The 18,594-nt window shown below is 43.0% G+C and overlaps 1 protein-coding gene across 1 annotated transcript in view; it reads left to right on the forward strand.

Moving 5' to 3' along the window:
• Positions 1 to 7,118: 7,118 nt before the first annotated feature.
• TOMM20 (translocase of outer mitochondrial membrane 20) overlaps positions 7,119 to 18,594 on the forward strand; it is a 75,813-nt gene continuing 64,337 nt past the window's right edge. The window contains exons 1-2 of the mRNA XM_078680412.1: positions 7,119 to 7,339; positions 15,054 to 15,100. Of these exons, the coding sequence (XP_078536538.1) occupies positions 7,213 to 7,339; positions 15,054 to 15,100 (174 nt within the window). The 5' untranslated portion in view covers positions 7,119 to 7,212. The remainder of the gene's footprint in view (positions 7,340 to 15,053; positions 15,101 to 18,594) is intronic.

Consider the following 18,594-nt stretch of genomic DNA (forward strand, 5'->3'; position numbering starts at 1 on the left):
ATTAGATAAAATAGCAATCCCTGTTTGTCCCCAGTAATGTCATTGCCTGACTGATAGGGAAACATCCTTTACAACGCAACTTTTACCACGCAGTGCTTTTACATCACAACTTTTACAACGCAAACTATTACAACGCATTGCACTGGGGGGCGCTCTAGGATAGGGAATAGATTTAATTTACTATCCAACACCTTCCCTACTATCCACGGGGACTGGAGTTGGAATAGTAAATTAAACCATTCACTATCCAGCACCCCTCAACACTATGCGTTGTAAAGGCATGCATTGTAAAACTTGCGATGTAAAAGCATGCGTGGTAAAAGCATGCGTTGTAATGTCATACATCCGACTGATATGCTACCCTTAGCATTACTAGTAAAAGGCTGACTTGGAAATGTCATTGATTATCTTTTCAACCTCAGACCAATACTTCTCCAACTGAGGGCATACCAAAAACATATGCTTATCATTAGCACTAACTTCACCACACCTGTGACATTTGGGTAGGGCACCTGTTACGAATTTTGCCAGTTTTTGTGGTGTCAAATATAATCTATTCGCTGTAAAGAAATGGTTCCTCTTCAAATTCGATGGTTTAACTACTTTATACAGTAGCTTGAACGAAAGCTGCCATACTTTTGGTAAGTCAGGACTCTGAATCACTTCTTCCCATACTTCATAAGGGGGTTTGATTTTTTCCTCCTCGGAAGTCAATAGTGCGTGATACCATCCACTTATTTCCTTCTTTACCGTTGTTTCGTTCTTTCATTTTTATTCAAACTCTTTGTCTCATGTCTATTTGCCTCCCCCCACGATTTTAGCTGGAGATATTTAAACCGAGACAGAGACCCCCCTGCCTTACTCTATAATACTTCCCATTGGACCACTTCATCCATAACTATCCAATCCCCCCAAACGTCTATACCTGCCCTCCTAAGTGGAGCACTCAGTTGGTCCTGCAGGCATTCAGGGGTACCAGGTGAATCCCATATTGGCGCCTCTCCTGAATAATATCCGATTCCTAATATGTTCCTGAACTTCACCCACAAAATCAAAGCAGCCTTCAGTGTCTTTAGTTTTACTTTTTATTTTTAATTTTAGCACCAAACTTAAACAGAAAACCTTTCCCTCCCCACTCTTTAATCTTATCTTCACACAAACCTCCCCACACCCTATGCCCTGTTGTGTGAAGTGAAATCCTACAGTTTTTGAACTGGAATGCCATGCAGTATAATTTGACATCTGGTAGTGCAAGCCCTCCTTCTACCAATCTTCGCCTAAGTCTCTTCCAGGACATACGTGCTCCCCTATATGCCCAGACAAAACTGCCCAATTTACCCTGTACCTTATCCATTACCTTACTTGGAAACGTTAAAGGTATACAATGAAAAAGGAATGTAAATTTCGGTAGAATGACCATTTTGATCAGATTAGCCCTTCCGTATATCTTCAATGGGAGATTCTTCCACTTATCTAGGGTCTTCTCAATTTCCTTTATAACTCTTTCCAAGTTATGCTGTGGGACATCCTGTATAGCATTTAGAATATTAATACCTAGATATGTAATCTCTCTCTGTGAGTTCCCTCTCCAATCCGGAATATTCAGGCACATAATCCCAGATTTTTCTCTAATAATCAAGTATTCCGACAGAGACCCATAATCTACCGCCAATTGTTCAACCCTTGGGATCGTAATAGCCGGGTCTATTGTATAGATGATTATGTCATCTGCATATAGTGAGATTTTCTTTTTGAACATTCCTATATTAAAAGCCTTCACCTGATTGTCTTGGCGGAGTGCTTGGGCAAATGACTCGATGTATAAATTGAATAACAAGGGTGAGATTGGACATCCCTGTCGTGTTCATCTTGTTATTATAAAACTCTTAGTAAGAGTTCCATTTAAGAGGATCCTGGCTGTAGAGCTGTTGTATAATATTTTTAGTGTGGTTATAAAATGAGGCCCGAACCCCATATGTTCTAAAACTGCCCATAAATACTCCCAACAAACTCGATCGAACGCCTTAGCGGCGTCCAGAGTGACCACCGCCAAGGGGACCGATCTTTCTGTCGCTACATCAATACACCCTATTAGTTGTTGGGTTAACTCACACATTTGCCTTCCAGGAATAAACCCCTTTTGATCCTCATGTATTAATTGAGGTATTATTCTGGATAACCTCCCTGCCAAAATGCTGACAAAGATCTTGTAGTCAGCATTTAGAAGGGAGATTGGCCTGTATGATTCTGCTTTAGCGGGGTCCTTGACGGGCTTCAAAATTAGAACATCAGAGGCTTCATGCCATGATTCCAGAGCCTGCACTTCCCCTCTATATATTGCGTTAAACAGCGTCTCCGAGACAGGTACTATTTAATCAACTATGTGTTTATATACTTCTGCCGGGAGGGCATCAATCCCTGCCGCCTTCCCATTTTTAGACTTTTTTATTGCTCCTATTATTTCTTCTTTTGTGATTGAAGCTTCTAAAACATTGTTTCCTTCTTTACCTAATAAGGGATAATCGAGTGTACCAAACAAACATCTAATCTTTATAATATCAGCAGTTGTGTTTTCCGTATAGAGCTGTGAGAATATTGTAACTATATGCTCATGCATAGCATCCCAACTATCTAGATTTTCTCCTGTTTCCCTTTTTACCTCTTTTATGTCATTTCATGATCTTTCCACTCTTGCTTTCCAAGCAAGCAAGGCACCAGACTTTTCGCCATATTCAAATTCCTTTATATTCACTGCTTGCCATCTAGCTTTACACTTTTGGTCTATTTTCATTTTAAATTCTAATTGTGCTTCCTGCAACCTCTCTTCCATCCTCACTTTTTCTTCCCCTTAACTCACAGTATATAGGGCCTCCTCCAGAATCAAAATCTCTTTTTCACTATTTTCAAGTTCTACACGTGCTTTCCGATTTATTGATGAGTTTAGACTTTTTAGGATTCCTCGAATATATGGCTTAGAGGCATTTATTTATTTATTTAGTTTTGCAGCTTGTAAAGCGCACGGCTACCCCCGATGGGGGTGTCCCGGCGCTGCAAACGGCAGGCTAGAAGTATAATGGAGGCACTTAGGGGCTAGTGAACAGCCAGGTTTTCAATCTGCTCCGGAACTCTGATTCCGAATCCCAGACTATACCCATAGAGGCGGTGTCATGGTTGATGACAAAATATTCAATTGTTGCTTCCTTCAAGGCTATATCCACCCCCTCTCCTAAAAGCAAACCGTGCCTTAGAGTCCATCTCCTGGGTGGTTGTGGTGCCACAGCTTGTAAGGTTACTACTACAGGTGAGTGGTCTGAAATATGAGCAGGGAGATGCTTAATCTTCTTAATATTTGCTAAAAAGGATCTATCAACTAAGAAATAGTCAAGTCTTGAAAAATTGTGATGTGTTTTGCTATGGTACGTGTATCTCCTTATCTTGCCCTTCAAAATGTCTCCATACCTCCACTAAGTTAAAATTACGTATTATACTTTTCAAAACTTTCCTCATCCTTGGAACACAGGTGTACTCTCTTTTTGTAGACCGATCTAACATAGGGTCTAGCAAAACATTAAAATCTCCACCTATAATTACAGGAATTGATAATGCTGCCATCCTCAATTCTAGGTCTACAATATATTGAGGATTATCCTCATTGGGTGCAGTAATATCCGATACAAAATAAGTCCATGTCGGCCCACCTTACCCGGGCTACCGCCCACCTGCCTGAGTTATCTGTACTTAACTCTTTCATTTCTAGACCACAGCCACTCCTAATCAGAATAGCCACTCCCTTGCAGCACAATAGTTGATCTGACTAAATAAAATGTTGCACCCAACCGCATCTCCTAAACAACTCTTTACTCTCACTTGCCATGAGGTGCGTCTCCTGTGATAAAATTACCTGTGCCTGGCTATTTTTTAAATACTCAAGTATTCTCCTCTGTCTAAGTTTAGATTTCATACCATTCACATTCCAAGTCAACATTTTAATATTTGGAATGTCAGTTGAAGTCATCATTCTTAATAGATTCTCTTTCAGTTCCGATCCTGCACTGGAAAAGCATTCCTGCATAAGCGGTGTTGAGGACTATTTTTTGGGATTTTTTCCCCACTGCTCCCTACCCGTGCACCCCCCAACTCCCTCTCCCCTCCACTACAGTGCCCCCCTGAGGATCCCCCCTTACATCATTAGGCATAATAAGGCCTATAGGCGTATAATCCGGGGGGAGAGGATCTACTAACACATAACTTTTTTATACATTTAAAAAATGCTGGAGAGCTTGAGAGCTACTTTTTACTTCAACTAACTCGCGTTGCACATTCTACTTATTAGTGCCTCAACGTCTTCCACTGGGCGGTAGTTATACATTTTATTGTTCCACATAAAAAGGAGCATAGCGGGGAATTTCAACTGCACTTTCGCTCCCAACCTTTGGAGCTCCTCCATCTTTCCGCCTAGCTCCCACTGCTTTTGTTCTGTGGCCTTACACACATCAGACCTTGCCAGAAAAGAGAAAACATTCATCACGTATGGGCCATTTTTTAAAGCGCTACTTAATACTTCCTCCTTGATGTTATAAGAGAGGAAATTTACTAAGATCGTTCTGGGCTTGGTTCTCTGTGGGTTACGTCTGAACTGCTCTCTGTGTGCCTTCTGTATTTCACTCTCAAGATTGATCTCCTCCTTATCCTTCAAAATGGTTTTTCGGAGGAGGGAGATTATAAAAGCCTTCATATCCGGCCCTTCTTCATTTTCAGGAGTATTCAAGAATCTTATATTGTTCCTACGGGAATGATTCTCAATCCTTTCTATATTGTCTCTTAGCATTTGATTTTGCCTCTCCAAATTTGAGCTCTCACTTGTGTTTTTCTCTACATCCTGTTTTACAGCACTGACTTCTTCCTCCAGAGTCTTTGTACGGACAGTAACCTCATCCAGCTTCTGGACTAATTCTGAACAAGATGCCTGTATGCTTGTTTGGTTAGCCTCTGATACCTCAAAGCGCTCTTTAATATCTTTTTTCAGCTCCAATAGGATGCTAGCCGGTGAGAGCTCTGTCTCTACTTGTTCTTCTTTGTGAGATAGGTGGGCTACTTGTATTGTTCTGGTTACCCCCATTTGCTTCTGATACTGATGCTGACGGCTGTATCTGCGGGGATACTCCCAGCTCCTCAGCTAACGTAAAGGTGGAGTATCTATTACTGGTGGGAACTGCTATTATATCCAGCTGCTGGGGACTGCCCTCTGCTCCCAGTGTGCTCGAATGGTCATTTAGAACAGTAACTCTAGTGTCGTTATCTCTCCCCAAGTCACTAGCACTCACCATTACGCCTTCACGATTACACTCTTTGGTGCTAGCACTTATGCTAACTGCGTTATCTTTCTGCATAATTGGCAAAACACGAAAGAATGATTTAAGTGAAGGGGTCACTTTAACTCTCGCAGCTGGAAGGGAGGATTTCTTTATGTTCTTTTCCTCCCTGGTCTCCTTTAAGACCCCCCCAACCCCTTTACTCTGTGGGGCTGCCCTTTGTTGCCCACTTTTTGCTTTAATTATGGTTTCCCCCCCTGGTGGTAGGTCAGGCAGGGCGTCTGGTGAAATGGGAAGAAGTCTGGCCTTACCTCCGATATTCCTGGTCCTCAGCGTGTATCTGGAGAGGGCCTCACCTTCCCTTTGGGTCTTTGTCTCCATATGCAGGAGGCTTCCTCCCCTCTCTCATGTCTGCTGCTCCTCAGCTCTATGCAAGCCTTTCCTCTCAGCCCCCACCTCCTTCACCTGCTGCAGACAAGCCCTGCTTGTTCTGCCTCTGCCCCTTACTCCAGCTTGCCGAATCCACTGGAGACTCCCCGCTGCCTCATTCCAGCGCGTCGACTGCTCACTGCGCTGTATTCCCCAGCTCCTTCCTGGGACACACCCGGGCTCCTTGGACATCGCCCAGCGCCCTGCTGCCTTGATAACCGCCGGTAAGTTTTCGCTATTTTCCGATGTTTTTATCCTCGCTGCAGCTTCTCCGCTTTTCTTACTCCTGCTGTGAGCTTTCCGCTGAAACGTGTGCTCGCTCGCTCTCCAGCAAAAGATTAAAAAAAACCCGGACTACCACCTGCGGCCGCTAGTGTCTAGCTAGTGGTCGCCATGTTCCTCTCTCGAGCATGCATGTCCCGCCAAAATGGCTAAGGTAAGAAAAGGTCAACTTTCTAAAAGTGTATTTTCAGAGTTACAATTTAAAATCTTACTTCCCCATTAATTGAGATTTTAAATTGTGAGATCAGATACACCAAACTTGATAAATCCATATTTTCCCAATTTGGAATTACACTTAAAAGATGTATTAAGGTAATCCCAATGCTATTCTATGGGACAGATATGCCTTGCAGTAGTACAAAATGAATGTCAGTCTTTTTCGAGGCTACTAGACCCAGAATTTGAAGGACAAACCCTGGACTTCATGTATGGACCTGTTGGCAGCTATGAAAACCTATGTGATGTAATTGACTATATTGTTTCTCTATCTTTCTAATAATCTGGACACAACCAATGTTCTCATGACAACTGTCTTTCCACTTAGTTCACAAATGGCACTGTTGCCACGATGCGGGTGGGACAGGAATGGTTCTAAGTCAATGTTTAAAAACTATCCCTTTTATTAAGTACGTCTAAGTACAGTGCTACAATGTGATATATTATTGTCAAGGCTTCCACATGTTAAACAAAATGCACTTTAAAAAAATATTTCTGAAGAGACGTTATGTTATGGTATATGATGTTTTTGTATGATTTACATAGAAAACTGTTATAATTGACATGTGTCTTTCAACAAAAACATTTTCGAGTCTCGGCTTGTGTATAGGCCCTAATTGATGAACCAGACCCTTGACTCGGCTCTCGTTGTAAATTTACTTGCTCGTCCACCTCTAATCTCTACCCGTAGAACTCTCATTCTTGCGTAGGTCAGAACTACAACTGTGTTTACACTACCCAACAAAAAAAAAAACGTGTGTTCAACCAACGTACCAATCGTTGACTTTCGTCATAGACAGCAGCAGGCGGGGGAGTAGGGTCTGTATAGCGCGCATGCGTTGTTGCATACTTCCGTCGCTAAACTCGACGCCTTGCTTTAGAGTCGCTCGTTCAATGACGGCGATTGAAGGTGTGCAGGTCAGCGGAGTATTAGGTCGATCCTTCCGCCTGTGCGCTTTTCTGGGTCGCAGCAATGATGGCGGCCGGTAGGACAAGCGCTATCGCTGCGGGCGTGTGCGGGGCTCTAGTACTCGGTTATTGCATTTACTTTGACAGAAAAAGGCGCAGCGACCCTGGCTTTAAACACCGACTGCGGGAACGTGAGTATTTCTGGTCCTATCTTGGAGGGAGGGCGGGAGTCTCTGCTACAGTCACCAATTGCTTCGCAACCTCCGAGCGCAGAACCAAGCTTGTAGAACGTGCGCTATTTCATCTCAACGGCTCTTGGATCAGATGGCGTTGAGAAAAGTATCTCTCGCCACCCGAGAGCGGTATTAATGGACCCCTACCACCTTATCGTTCTTGAGACATTATGTATCTCCTGCTCCCCCCCCCCTCCATTAATGGGATTCTCCTTTTTTCGTATCTCACAAATACCGTGGCTTTAAGAGAACGGTCAGAGCTGGTTTCCACGTGAAGGGGCACAGCTTCCGATCAGGTTTTCGATATTTGTAGTGCTTATTTGCTCGTTAGCGCTGGCTAGCTACCACTCTCGTATGTTATTCATGATATACAATAGAAGAATTCCCATCAATTTACATGTAAGAGAGTAGCAGTAACCAATAGTGTCCTAAATTAGAGAGATCGTATGCTACGTAATATTTCCGTGACAACCAAGTGAATACAGTTCTTCCCTGAATTAGTGTAATGGGCGAATCAAGTTAGACAAATTAGAAACTAGACAATACAATGCATTCTTAAGGTTTTACTAGTTTAAGAAGCAGCGAGAACTGTGAGTGTATAGACTTTTATGCGCGCAGCCCAAAGTAAGTATTGATGCTGCAATGTAGTACTAAATAACTATCAATATGAGTAGGGCAAACCTATGCGATATACAATTATAGAAGTTTTTTGTCTATCACATTTAAACGCTGGGACGTTTGGCCAGTATTATGTAAAGATGCTCACCCTTATTAGATACTTGTAAAATAATGTTCATTGAAAGTTGACATGGCCCTGGGGATGTACGTGGTGCTGCGGAAAGTTGCAGCAGTTCATTTTTGAACTGATTGACTTGTTTCGTTAGTTGAATAGTTGTAGAACCTGTTTGGTTCAATGTGTAAAATATATTTCTTTCAAAATTCCATTGACCACCTTAAGCTCGCTCCTTCCCCACTCCTCGTATCAGGTATGATCCACAGGCACTTAGGGCACTACAACCCCCACAGCAAGTCTGCTGTAAAAATAAAGCGCTCCAGTGTCCTGAGGGTCCCTTCTCCTGCATCAAATGCGGCTTTCAAGCCTTGCCTTCCCACGTCATTTCTGGACGGTCTACAGATAATACTGACGTTCAGGGTAACTGGGATAGCTTTTTGCTAAATGTTAGATCACTCCCCAAGCACTGTATAGAACTGTGGGACACTATGTACAGCATTCAACCTATGATATGTTTCCTAACTGAAACATGGTTGAAACCTCATACCATCCCCACTATCACCCTAGGGATACCCATGGGATATAAAATCCTTCGCCTCAACCGCCCTGTGAAGTTGGGAGGCGGTATCGCTATTATATACAGAGATACCCTGAGTATTAAAGTCCTAGAACAAGTGATGCTCCCTACTATGGAAGTACTCATCTTTCATTTAAAAATCAACTCAAAAACACAATGGAAGGGAGCCTTGGTTTACCGTCCACCGGGACCCAACGCTGGTTTTTCTCTTGCCCTCACCGAACTACTAGCCCCCTATTTTAAAGCTAATGATAACTTCATTTTACTTGGAGACTTCAATTTCCATATTGATATTGCTGACCATCAGGATACTAACGCATTCCTTTCTGACCTTGCGTTACTAGGTTTACACCCTAGAAACAGTGGCCCCACTCATTCAGGTGGTCATACATTAGATTTGATCCTTACTACCCAACCTAATGTCCATTGCCACCCCCCTAAACATATTAACTGGTCGGACCATAAACGTATTGATTTCTCCATACCACACCTATCCAATTCCACTAACCGCCCGGCTACTCACTCTATTAAACGTAGGCCATGGCACAAACTGACTCTTCCCAAACTCACTCAAATTTGGGAACAGCCTCTTCTTAACAATATTGACACTGCTCTTTCCATGTTCAATTCTACTCTGATGACAGCTATTGACACGCTAGCTCCTCAGAAAAATGCCAAAAAACCCACTATAGCGAAAAGGGAAACATGGTATACGGAAGCTCTCAAAACAGAAAAGAAGAAATGCAGAAAAATGGAAAAATTGTGGAGACGTACAGGTAATAGGGAAGACAAGAGTCACTACCTGGAGGCTATGTCCTCCTACTACAAAAATATTAAAAAAGCTAGGAAAATGAGTCTGACCACTCAAATTGCAGAGGCAGGCAACTCTACAAGAGAGCTATTTAAAATCATTCAAACTTTCTCTAGTCCTGAAGTATGTGAAAGTCCAGACATTTTTACCCAAGAACTATGCGATGAAATATCTCAGTTCTTTGAGGACAAAATTGAAGCAATATACAAAAAAATTACTATAGTCTCTGACACTCTGGGAACTGAGGTCCCTGAAACTGCCCCGCAACTGACTCCTGGAGAAACTCTTCTAGACATTCCAAAAATAACTATTAAGGACCTGACCACTCTTATTAACCAAATTAAATCTGGTTCTCCCACTGATCTGATACCAGCTAAATTCATCTCCCCGCTAATCGAGATACTGGGTCCTCATATTCAGAACCTACTTAACCTGTCTCTTGCCAGGGGCCAACTCCCATCAGCCTGGAAGGAAGCGGTAGTGAACCCTATTCGCAAAAATTCCACCTTGCCCTGGTCTATACTCTCCAACCTTCGCCCGATTTCTCTTCTCCCTTTCATCAGCAAACTGGCAGAGAAACACGTGAACACCACCCTCTCCAATTATATCGAAGCGACAGGGGGCCTGGACCAATCTCAATCTGGATTCAGGCCCAACCACAGCACTGAATCAGCCCTCCTCTCTGTGACAGATCAGATCAAAATGTCACAAGATAGAGGGGGCTCCATGATTCTAGTGCTGTTGGACCTGTCCGCAGCCTTCGATACCGTGTCTCACAACATCTTACTGAACCGGTTACAGGGAGCAGGAATCGGAGGCGTTGCACTATCTTGGTTGGAGAGTTTCCTCGCCGGGAGATCACAATCTATCAGCCTGGGCCCCTTTCGTTCCATCTCTAGGGGGCTCACGAAGGGGGTGCCACAGGGCTCATGCCTTAGCCCTACATTGTTCAATGTTTATGTGGCCCCCCTTGCTGAGATTGTGAGGAAATACGGGTTCATACCGGTCTCCTACGCTGACGACACTCAGCTCCTCTACCCTTTCAGCTCCCTTGACCCTAAAATCAAGGAGAACTTTGCTGAGGGTATGAGAGCGGTGTCACACTGGATGGCGAGGAACTGCCTCCAGTGTAATGTAACAAAGACTGAGGTCCTGCTCTTTGGCAAAGCAAGTATTCTTTGGTCCCCTGACTGGTGGCCACTCGACCTTGGCCCAGTACCTGTACCCAAATCACATGTTAAAAATCTCGGAGTGAAGATGGATCAAAAACTGACCATGAAAGAACATACTAACTATATCGCGGGTCTATGTTTCCACATCATTGGTCTACTTAGACGTGTCTTCCCTTTTCTTCCTGCCACATGTAGAAAGACACTTGTACAGGCCTTAGTAACTAGCCGCCTGGACTACTGTAACGGCCTGCTGACATTAGCCAACACGGACGCAGTAGGCCGTTTGCAGGTGGTCCAGAATACGGCAGCCAGACTGGTCATGGGTGCACCTGCCAGGACTCCTTCTAAGCCCTTGCTGAAAGAACTGCACTGGCTTCCCATACGACAGCGCATCCACTTTAAGATCTGCTGCACGGTACATAAGTGTCTGTTTGGAGCAAGCCCTAAATATCTAGTCCAGTCTCTTGAACTGTACCAGCCCAGCAGGTCCCTTCGCTCCTGCAACCAAGCCTTGTTAAAACCTCCCAACACAAAGAAGACTAGGCATGGAGACCGCGCCTTCTCCGCTGTTGGTCCTGCCCTCTGGAACAACCTTCCCATTGACCTAAGAACCACCAATAATCACTTGTCCTTCAGAAAGGCATTAAAAACCCTTCTTTTCCTAGAAGCATTTCCACCCACATAAACCCAGGCTGCTCTACCTAATACCTTCTTAGCTGGCAAAGCGCGGAGATACCCTTACGGGATTGATTCCTGCGCTATAGAAGAAATTAAAATAAAATAAATAAATAGGCATCCAAACTCCATTGCCGAATTTGAGACATCAGTATCTACGTGTAACCTATTCAGGTGCTTAGTGAGACCACGGAGCATGTGTCCATATGTAGAATATTGGTTATTATTTAGCATGTTATGAGCATGAGCTGGCTGTATAAAAATACTTTACACTAATATTTAGGGATTACACTTCATTTATAATGAGTATTAATTCATCCTGATTCTTGTGCTAATGAGGTTCTGGTGCTAGTAGCTCAATCTCTTTGTAGATGTTAGGCAATATTGATTTGTAGAGTCTCCTCATGTTCGGGAAAGCTAACCAGTGCAGCATCCAGCATGTGTGACTGTTAAAAGAGTGACTAATAATGGGAGATGACTGACATTCCAGCCTCTCCACCTGACAGCAGTTGTCTTCACTTTATTTAGATGTCCCCATGGAGGGATTCCAACCGGCAAGATGTGGTGGAGAAACATCAAACTTAATGTGGGCTGTGACTAGGCTGACACACTACTAACTCCTAAGGAAGGGGGACGTGTCTGTACTAGACATTAATTATTTGTTGCCCAGATATAAACAGCTCTGCTCTTTTACATAATACTTTACTGGACGGGGAACAGCTCTCCGAAGGGAATCCTATATCCCCAAAAACTTATGAAGGGGCTTGACTCCATCTTCATCTAGTGCCCTGAAGAAGTCCTGCACAAGGACGAAACGCGTCAGCTGTTCGTTGTGTTGAATGCTGTGTTTTATCCTAGTGAAATAAAAATGAAACAAAAAAAGAGGAAAGAAAAAACTGAAGAACTCTTTTTTCATGGATATGGACACTATATTTGTCCTTTTTGATAAAGTTTTCTTGAGTGGTGCACCTTTGCTTTTTTTTTTTTTTCCTGAATTGTTCAGTTCCTGTTGGGAACAAGTACTGTGGCGGTGTGTACTAATCAGTGTGCACACAGCTTCCACTCAATACAGAAGGGACATTACTTAGAGTGTAAAAACGGGTTAGGTGCTGGTAGCCAGAAGGCTCCACCATCAGGTCTTTTTTGTTAATAATCCTAAGGAAGGGTATGTGTGACCCACTTTTAGTAGCCTGGCCCAAGTACCAAGGCAAAATACTTGAGACACTTGTCTTGAGTTTTTATGTGTAACAAACCACCCAAACTATAACGCAGTTTAAGAATTTAAAGATCCTAACAATGTTGAATTAAAAAACTTTAAAAATTGGTTAATGTGGTTAAGGGGATTAAAGATAAAAAAAACCCTATAAAGGAATACTGGCGCTTCTGCACTTCAAAAATGACCTTAATGTATTACAATGATCTTGAGTCCATGCAGGCTGATACATGTTGTTGGTTGAGCTTTTCATGGATTTGATTTTTGAACTTTTAACGCGGTTTTAAAGTAAAGACGGTCTGCGAGTACATTAAGAGTATTCTTGAAGCGGTTATTGTAACTCGGCCTTAATCACCAGGCTTTAGTGGAATGGAAAAACACTCCGCTTAATACAGACTTTTGCTTATCCAAGAAGATTGTCTTGGATAAGTGCTGCATTGTCCACTGGTTTACGGAATCGCTTAATACAGACTTTTGCCTATCCAGGAAGATTGTCTTTATTGGATAAGTGCTGCATTGTCCACTGGTTTACGGAATGTCCAAGGAGCTGCCCCCCCCCATCACCACCCACCCCCTTCCGGTGCCCAGTGGGTGGATCCCTGCTTGGGGATCGCCCCCTAAGGTGATCCCCAAGCAGGAATTCACTAGGGAGGAGACTCATTGGAAAAGGTAGATTCACCCCTTTCCACTGATACCTATCCTGTCTTTCTATGTTCTTGGAGGGGCTAAGATAGCCCCACGAGCACGTAAAAAGTGAAACTGAAATGAGCTTCAGCTCATTGCAGTTTCGGTTTCACTGAAATGACGACAGTACGACGTGTGCGCTGATCGTCATTTCAGTGAAACAAACTAAACTGCCTCTGGAGCTAGGCAAGCTCTTCTCCAGCTCCCGAGGTTGAATAGGGGGAAGGAAATGCCATGTCGTCTGATGTGTGGAAGTCGTCTGCACATGAGCACTATTGCGTCGGACTGCACCTGTGCGTCCGCACGCAAGGGGTTTTGGTGCTCCGACTGTTTTGTGCGTCTTTGTGGGAGCCATTCTGCTTGTGCAGCTTGTTGCTCGAGCCAAAGTCTCCATTGTAGATTTGAGGTAAATGGCTTACACGTGCGTTACTTTTGTCTATATTTTTTTTTCTTTTAAACAAGGAAATGGTTATTACTCCCCTGTCATACAGCTTATTACCTGTAGACTCTTGAGGACTAGTGGTTCATTAAAAAAAAAGAAATCATACTTAAGAGTCTCCACAATGGCCTAGCGATAACATAGTCAATCGTTATAAATTCATGTAGGATGGCTGCCGCTGCTTGTTGCAAAATTGTCGTGAAGTAATCACTCCCCCCATCCGTATTAATATTTAAAAGGCATTTATTTCGATTACGCAGAAGCGTAACGGAAGGCATGTTCCTACAGCTCTTCAGCCTGAGGTTAACATTCCACACCTCGGTACACGCCCAAAACAGAAGACAAATGCATGGCCTGTTGGCTGCCTCTGTGACATGTAAAGGCCACTTGGGAAATTCCTGGCTATGGTGGAGATAGTCATTCTCCATAGCAACATATCCTGGTGCATTTCTATCCAGACAAAAGTGGCCCTGTGCATTATTGCCGGCTTACAGAATAGTAATCATAAATATTTGACACATCGGAGACTGCTTAGTGGCTTGTCAAATTTTCAGGCCACTGTCATGTTAAGTGACTGCTTTGGGAATGAGGGACTCCAATTTCAAACCTGTGACCACAGAAGGGCTTAAATAAAAAAAAAAAAGTTGCATCTCGGAATTTCCTACAAATTAATTGAATTGCATGTTTAGGAGAACCTCATCGTAAGGCTACAGGTCAAGATGTGAATCTTGATTTCATTACTGATTTACTTTATCCCCTAGACTCTAGGGCCTAGAGAATTGGTCTTTGAAGTATGGCGTAGGCCACAGAAGGTTTGGCTAGAGCATACATACCGCGAGTGTCTCTGAATTCCAGTGGTGTTTGCAAATTTAGAATGAAGACTGGATTAAAACACGGGCCCTTGCAGCTCCCTGAGCACCGGAACCCTTAATGCGAGCCTCATTCAGTTAAGAGTCGATGAATATCTGTGAGAAATGGGGGGGCTCATTTTGCGTTTCGCCACTGAATGAAGGAAGACTAAGAATTTCATTATGTTGAGAGATATTCTAGCTGTTTTGTTGGTGAATCGAGATGATTATTCTTTTATTGTGAACTAGAACAAGAAATGACTCCTGTTGAGGTAGTAATCGTGTGTGTTTTCAATATCCATTGTCACCAGATGTTCATTCAACTAACTCCTGATTCGGTTAGTGCAGATAGTTGTGAGAAAACAAGTCAGTCTGTTTCCTTATGAATTGCAGATATTCAGATATTAGGCGCATCTAATCTTCTCATTTACTGGTTCTGATATATTGCACCAAAATACATTTGCAGTTTTCTCTCAGGTGTACCATTGACACATATATGCATATGATTTTTTGTTTATAGGCAGGAGGAGGCAAAAGCTCGACAAAGAGAGAGAAGGATTGTCCAAGGTAAGATCATTCTCACTGTTCATAAGAAAACATAACGGGGTGTACTTTGCTGTCAGAGAGGAAGTTAATGTATGCACTTTGATTTGCTGCAAGCTTGTAATGGGACTTGCCTCTTACCTTAATCGAAGCTCACATAGCTGAGCAGATATCAGCACAGCAGTGACATTCCCTTTTGGTTGCAAGCGAACAACATATATGCTACTGTGAAGTGGCATACTGATTGCACATCACAAGTATATTGCTAACCTTTTGTGTACACTATGCAGCTTTGTCTAAATTTGTTTTTGAGGTGCCACCCATCTAGCTTGCTTGAATGGGGACAAGGGGGTTTGAAAGTTATTTCCACTGTGGTCTGTATGTCGTTGCTTGGGGCCATATCCAGCCCTCCCATGATATTGCAAAATGGATTAGTAAAAAGTATTTAGATATTTGTGACAATTAATTTTATTTTCCACCCACCATAGCTTTCTACACTAAAGCAAAGTTACTGCCCCCTCAGTATGTGCTACCATGTCCTAATCTAGAAGGTCTTGTTCAGTCTTTGGGGCACACTCATTCCAGATGAATCGCTCAGTGGTTGAGCAATGCATGTTTTTTTTTTTTGGATATGTGGTTGCTCCTTTCACCACTAGCAGGACATGTCTTGGGAGAACTGACATATGATTAGCTATCCCATGCCTAAAGTTGTCAGTCTCTTTTGAAATTGATGCTGTGTGATTCATGTTCTTAACCCTGCAGAAAAGGTGCCTTTGCTTGATGAATTCATTAACTTCTGGGGCTTTGCCTACAAAATCTACCTTCTCAATGGCCTTTTTCAAATTCTCCATTGATCTTTCTTATCTGTTTATTCCCCGTGAGCATCAATCTTGTCCATGCAGCACTGTCTACGAACTGTTGCAAGCACCCAAACGAGGACTGAATTGTTTGTGAAGATCCTCTATACAATCAAATACCTTGATTGTCAAGTGTCTGAATATGAAAGGGACCCATCGGACTTACAATGGTTTGACACCTCTATCACAATGTCCAATTGAACTTTAATTTGTACTTGATGTCACTGCAGAGATATGCTGCAGGGTATGTGGACTAGTCTGTAAAGATGGTCTTTATCATGTTCTCACAGAAATAGAAAAAAGTCAATAAATTTGAAAAAAGAAAGCTGGGGCCAAAAAATTCATGAAAAATGTGTTTAACAACGCACCAAACTCTATCCTAATAAACTAATAACAAAAAACACATGGCACCTGTAAGGATTTAAAGGGCACACTAATCACCCGTGAGGGCACCCAGGCACTGGAATCGGCTTAAGACCTGTTCTTCAACTGCAGCCCCATACCTGCAGTTTAAGAACAGGTCTTAAGTCCCCTCTGAATTCCTGGAAGGTGAGGAGGGAGAAGGAACGGCCATCCACTGTTTCTGCAGGCCTTGTGAGCAAGGGTGAGACAGGCAGAGTGTAGGGGTCTGGCGAGGTGATGGAATCACAGGATGTGGTTGAGGTATGCAGGTTCTAGGTTGTGAAGGGCTTTATAGACCCGTGTCAACAGCTTGAATTGGCATCATTCGTGTACGGGGATCCAGTGAAGGATCCTGATGCTGGTCCGTCTTGGGAGGCTCAGATTAAGTGTGGCTGTGTTCTGTATGATTTGGAGTATTTGTGTGAAGGGTGCTGCGAGTGCAGCGTACAGAGCATTGCCATAATCCAGGCCGCTGGTGTTGAGGGCTTGCTCGAGTCGTCCGGTGGAGATAGGGAGCCACTTGAAAATTTTGTGGAGAGTGAGGAAGCAGGCAGAGCAGACTGTGTTGATCTGGTTCTTCCTGTTAAGTTTGTCAAAGATGATACCGAGACTAAAAAATGGAAGAATGTCTAGTATAACTGGAAAGGACGAAACATTGGATAATAAAAACAACTAACTAAAAATATAATAAAAGCTTTGACTGAAATGTAAACGGATGTTAAAAAGCATGATCGATTGTTTTAGCTTGCACTATTTATGTTGTCCACTTAATGAGTTAAAAAAAAACATGATGGAGCCCACCAAAAAGGCAAACAAGAAGTGAAAATATATGAAATCTCAAGTTGTACAGCTACCATTTTAAGTACTGTCCTGTGGAAATCAACTTCGTTCTGCTCCACTCAGAACAGTCCAGACAAACTCTAAGTTGGTCACAACAAGCATGGGCTTGCTTGAGTTGGGTCTGGAGGACACCTGGCCTGGTACTTAAGTCTGTAATGTGTCCCTTAGCAATCGCCTGTGACTGATGGAGGGAATGGTTGAATAAATGCCTCTTTGATGATTATTCAGGGAGCCAAATGTTTGAAGTCTGGTGGGTCACCTCCATCACTTCCTTGATGTAGGGAAACCACCGCTGTTTTATAGGTGTCAAGTGGCCGATGTGCCCTAGATGGATGTAGGAAGTTAGAGGAATGCAAGAGACTAGACATTAAACCTACGCACTGAGTGAATCCCAGTCTTCAGGCTGTCCTTTCTTAAGCTCTTCATGTCTAGGCTGGTGGTGGAAGACAGCGACAGAAGGTCTATCCTGATAGCCTTTTATAAAAAATAATTGCAGTCTGTTTCCAAAAGTACCAAATAAGCTAATATTGTAAATTACTAAATCCATGAGGCTTTGCTTCTTCAGTGTGACTCTTAATGTACAGATTGCAACGATAGCTGATTTGCTGAATTAAGAAATAGATGAGGAGCAGGACATGTCATAGGTGCAGCAGAAAATACTCTGCCGTAGCTTGTTTTGAGTTTTGGCAGTTTCTTCCTATCGGCATGTTGAGACAGCCTGACCTTTGAAAATGTGTGCAAGCCAGCATTGTACGACGCAAACCTTCATGTTTAACTATTTAAAGACGAAAGTCAGACCAAATTGAATAGTCTGCCTCATCCTGCTTTCACCCACTGAGCCCCATAAACATCCAAATGTCCATGCCTTCTATAGAGCAATTTTTGTAAGGAATTAAGAAAACACACTCGCATAGTTTCAAGCAGATAATGGCAATTAAAGAAATCTCTGTACCTCATGTGAAAACCCCGGTAGAGAAGACTGCGTAGAGAAAATATTTTGAACTTCTTCTAACCCCCTCTCCCCCAAGCTCTGCATCTTTGAGAAGCATCCCTCAACCACATCACCCCATTCACCTGACTCAAACTCGCACGGGTAACTCCACCACCAGGTCCTATATGAGGCTAGATTCGCATTCATATTCCGATCTAGTAATAACATTAATGCACTTTGTACACAACACAGATAGCACCACCCACCCTCTTTTCTGGCTACAAGTCTTCCTTAACGTTGTTTTGTATAATGCAAAACATTTATGCTAATCTAGTCCCACTTGAAGAACCCACGGCTGGGGATGGAAAATAGGGACTTGGATGACGCTACAAGGAAGGGAACATGAACTTTAACTGGGACCTGGAAAGGCAATGTGGCAGCAAGAGCAGGAGAAGTGGGGAAGGACTTGGAAGCAAGGAAAAACTGAT

Source organism: Lissotriton helveticus, chromosome 3_1 (genome assembly GCF_964261635.1).
Source record: "Lissotriton helveticus chromosome 3_1, aLisHel1.1, whole genome shotgun sequence".
Lineage (NCBI taxonomy): Eukaryota > Metazoa > Chordata > Amphibia > Caudata > Salamandridae > Lissotriton > Lissotriton helveticus.